We start from the raw sequence: 3246 nt of genomic DNA on the forward strand, positions 1-3246 counted from the left end.
CCTGACAGTATCCCAACTCACCCTGACTACATTCCAAGCCTTTTCCTTCAGTTTATAAGTCTCAGTGAAGGTTCTAGCAACAGTATAGCAGATTTGCAACGTCTTACAGCTGCTGTTCAACTTTTGCAGCATTCCTCATCCTTTAGAAGGGATCTAAAGACTTTCAATTCTCTTTTCTTGCCCAACCAGTCATTGCATTTAACTAAACAGCAGCTTTTAGGCATCTTCACCATAGACACAGCTATAATCTTTCCCCCCAGTGGGTGTAATCTGACCGCACCCTATCGTGAATACAATTTACATCTCATTAACATTCCACCAGTCGCGTATCGTGAAAAGGTCTATATCCCTGATTAGTCATAGATATTATAGGTTACGTAGTCTATAATATCTATGTCCCCATAGATACTATATATACCAAGTGGATACAAAACAGGAAGTGGATTGTACATGAAATTATATTGGTGACGTCACGAGCAGTATGCCTATGCTCTTTTCGCTCTAGCGTAGCCTCTAGTGGCCTTGTTTCTCGAAGTTTTGGGTTCTTGGTCAAGTTACTACTTTCCTGAGTTGAAGTAAGTATTATGAAGTCTCTATTAGCTCGAATGATCTGCTGAATCCTTGTTTGCTTGATCACTGGATCTCGTTGTACTGTAAAACATGGCGGCCTATAGTTCTGACTTTAAATACCTTTTCTCCAATCTGGGGCAGAGTTAGTAAGTGTTATTTGGGTAGAAGAAGGATATTATTTTGTTACATGGTCTGTAACTACTAGCTTTCCACTGCAGTTTCATAAAATAGAAATATATCCATTTTTTAGTTTATTTATGGTCTGTTTTGTAAACGCCTTTTCTGGAAAACTATGCTATTTGAAGAGGTATAATTTTGTATGAGTCTACGTACATGCCTTTTGTACGGTTTGTATATTTTCATAATTATTTTAAAGCTATGTTTCTTCAAAAAAAGTTACTTAATGTCATTGTGATATATCATATTAGAATGATAAAACTATTATCATATTATTTTTTTGATCATCAAATAGGGTATGAATATGAAACCAATGAAGATAAATTGTCTGTTGTTTCTTGTACGGACTCTTTTCAGAAGAAATATAGATTTTTATGAAGTTTTTTATAATTATTGATTTTGCCACCATTTTGGTTGCTAAGCGTATCTAGGAAAACGTCACATCCGGAGAAAAGAGCACAGGCGTATCCTGTTTCATATCCACTTGGTGTGTATAGTATCTATGATGTCCTGGCCGGCCGCGCCGGGTCCTCGTGCGCGCGGGGCGGTGCTGTGGGCACATGATCACATTTCACATTTGTCTGAGTTGCAAATTTTGATCTTAAAGTACTAGAATACCAATACCTCCATATTTACATGAAGAGAAGTGTGCTTGTTAGGTGTATTATATTGGTTCTGTTGGTCTTCTTATTTCGATCCGCTTGGCGATGGGTAAGCTGGGTGGCAGGCCCGCTATAGTCTGATTTCTTTCTCCATTTTTAGGTAGATGGGCTAAAAGAGGACATATTATTTTCACCTAGCAAGTTTATTAATGTAATTAGCACAATCCTTTATACTACCATAGTTATTAGCAAGAGTAGATAATAATTAGAGCTACTCCTGTTATTAGAGTATAAATGATAATACGGTATTTACGCGAGTGTAGTAAAGACCGTTAATCTTATTTGTTATTATTATTATTATAGTTGACTCCTGCTAATAATATATCTCTGCAACATCCTAATACTAGGAATGGACTGTGGATAAAAATATCACAATCATTTATAGTAAAAAATAATTATTATTGTGTTTATTTTATACGTACCATTTTAGGTAAGAAGAATAGGTTATCTTGACAAAAGAGATCTGAATAACATTACCATAACGTTGTTATCAATGCATGATAAAAGGAAGCGCCTTCCTCGAACCATGATATTCCTCAAAATATATGATCAAGATAATCGAGTTGTCGCTTGCTCGTCAACTTCGTTTGAACTTGGTGCATTAAAAGGCAGTGACATCTATATACTTTATTTGATACGTAGTTCAAGGTTGATGGATTACCAGACAAAGTCTATATCGCATGTGACAATATCTACCGACAATCAATGTGTCTTGGAGTTTGATACCATACTCATTAGGACTGTTGGAGATAAACCTCCAAAATATGATTTCGGGGTGTGTCTTCATAAAGCTATCGAAAATCTTTCCCCTAAAGTTATTCATGATTGGGTGAAGTTAAACATAGCATTAGGGGCAGAAGTGATAATGCTGTACCTTCAGACAAAAGCACCACAAGAGATTTATAATGTTTTACTGCCTTTCATCAACAAAGGAGTAGTGGAAGTATTGGACTGGCAACTGGAGCCACCACTTACTAGCGTCAGTTCATCAAGTTATGGGCAGACTGGAGTAATATCTGAATGTATATGGTACAACATGCACAGAGTGAAATACCTTGGACTAAATGATGCAGATGAGTTCTTTGTTCCTTTGAAACACAACAATGTACAGGATATGCTGAGAGATTTGGAGAATATACAAGAAGCAAGGAGGGCTGGTTCATATATATTCACTAATGCTCTTATCAAAGGTCACAAGGTTCTGCCTATTCTTAACAGAACATTAAATTCAAAAAGATGTGACAGCCTGAGTGTTGACACACTTCCATTTTACTTCAAGAGGTCTGAGTACTGTCTTGAAAAGGGAGGCCAGTCAGTAAAAATGATAGTCAAACCTGATGCAGTATTCACTGCATGGGGACATGAGCTCATAACTTATCGTTCAGACAAGTATACCAAAAACTACATAATTCCTGATACACTGGGTCTCTCATATCATTACAGATTTCATTGGAATAATTATCATGATTGTGGCACTACAATAAAAGAGACCAGGATTATTGAAAAATTCTTTACTAACATAACACAATGCAGTGTGGTGTAATAAAAACTAGTTATGGTTTTTTCTAAAAAAAAGACAATTTCAAGAATTTTTCATAAAAATTAAAAATTAATACTACCATCCAACATCAACAAATATTATAATCTCTAAAGCTCTTAAAGTTCTCTTTCAACCTTTTCTCTCTCTTGTCTAATTCCTTCTCTCTACTTTTTAGCAATTTTTCTTTCTCATTAAGCCCTTCCTCTCTATTCTTTAGCTGCTGCTCTTTCTCAAGAAGTTCTAGCTTCTTTTGTACTTCAAACTAGCTATTAGTCTCGCCCCGCCCCTTCGCTACCT

General features: G+C 36.0%; 1 protein-coding gene across 2 annotated transcripts; it reads left to right on the forward strand.

Annotated features, from left to right (window-relative positions):
- The first annotated feature begins 406 nt into the window (after window positions 1-406).
- Window positions 407-3018, forward strand: LOC109589338 (uncharacterized). Of its 2 annotated transcripts, XM_020005440.1 has the most exons (6): window positions 407-716; window positions 821-877; window positions 1043-1458; window positions 1510-1560; window positions 1713-1793; window positions 1840-3018. In XM_020005440.1, exons 3-6 carry the CDS (start codon window positions 1384-1386, stop codon window positions 2950-2952), a joined length of 1320 nt encoding a protein of 439 aa, XP_019860999.1. In that variant the 5' UTR covers window positions 407-716; window positions 821-877; window positions 1043-1383; the 3' UTR covers window positions 2953-3018. The 2 variants fall into 2 exon arrangements, with proteins under 2 accessions (XP_019860999.1, XP_019860998.1); XM_020005439.1 differs by lacking the exon at window positions 821-877.
- The last annotated feature ends 228 nt before the right edge of the window (window positions 3019-3246 follow it).

This window comes from Amphimedon queenslandica, unplaced genomic scaffold (assembly GCF_000090795.2).
Source record: "Amphimedon queenslandica unplaced genomic scaffold, v1.1 AMPQUscaffold_11421, whole genome shotgun sequence".
NCBI lineage: Eukaryota > Metazoa > Porifera > Demospongiae > Haplosclerida > Niphatidae > Amphimedon > Amphimedon queenslandica.

What these genes read in the sequence shown, in the direction of transcription:
- LOC109589338 (XM_020005440.1), top strand. Translation starts at nt 1,384, where the DNA reads ATGAAGAGAAGTGTGCTTGTTAGGTGTATTATATTGGTTCTGTTGGTC. An exon ending in CACCTAGCAAGTTTATTAAT is followed by an intron (nt 1,561 to 1,712) that starts GTAATTAGCACA and finishes TTATTATTATAG; the next exon opens with TTGACTCCTGCTAATAATAT. An exon ending in AAATATCACAATCATTTATA is followed by an intron (nt 1,794 to 1,839) that starts GTAAAAAATAAT and finishes GTACCATTTTAG; the next exon opens with GTAAGAAGAATAGGTTATCT.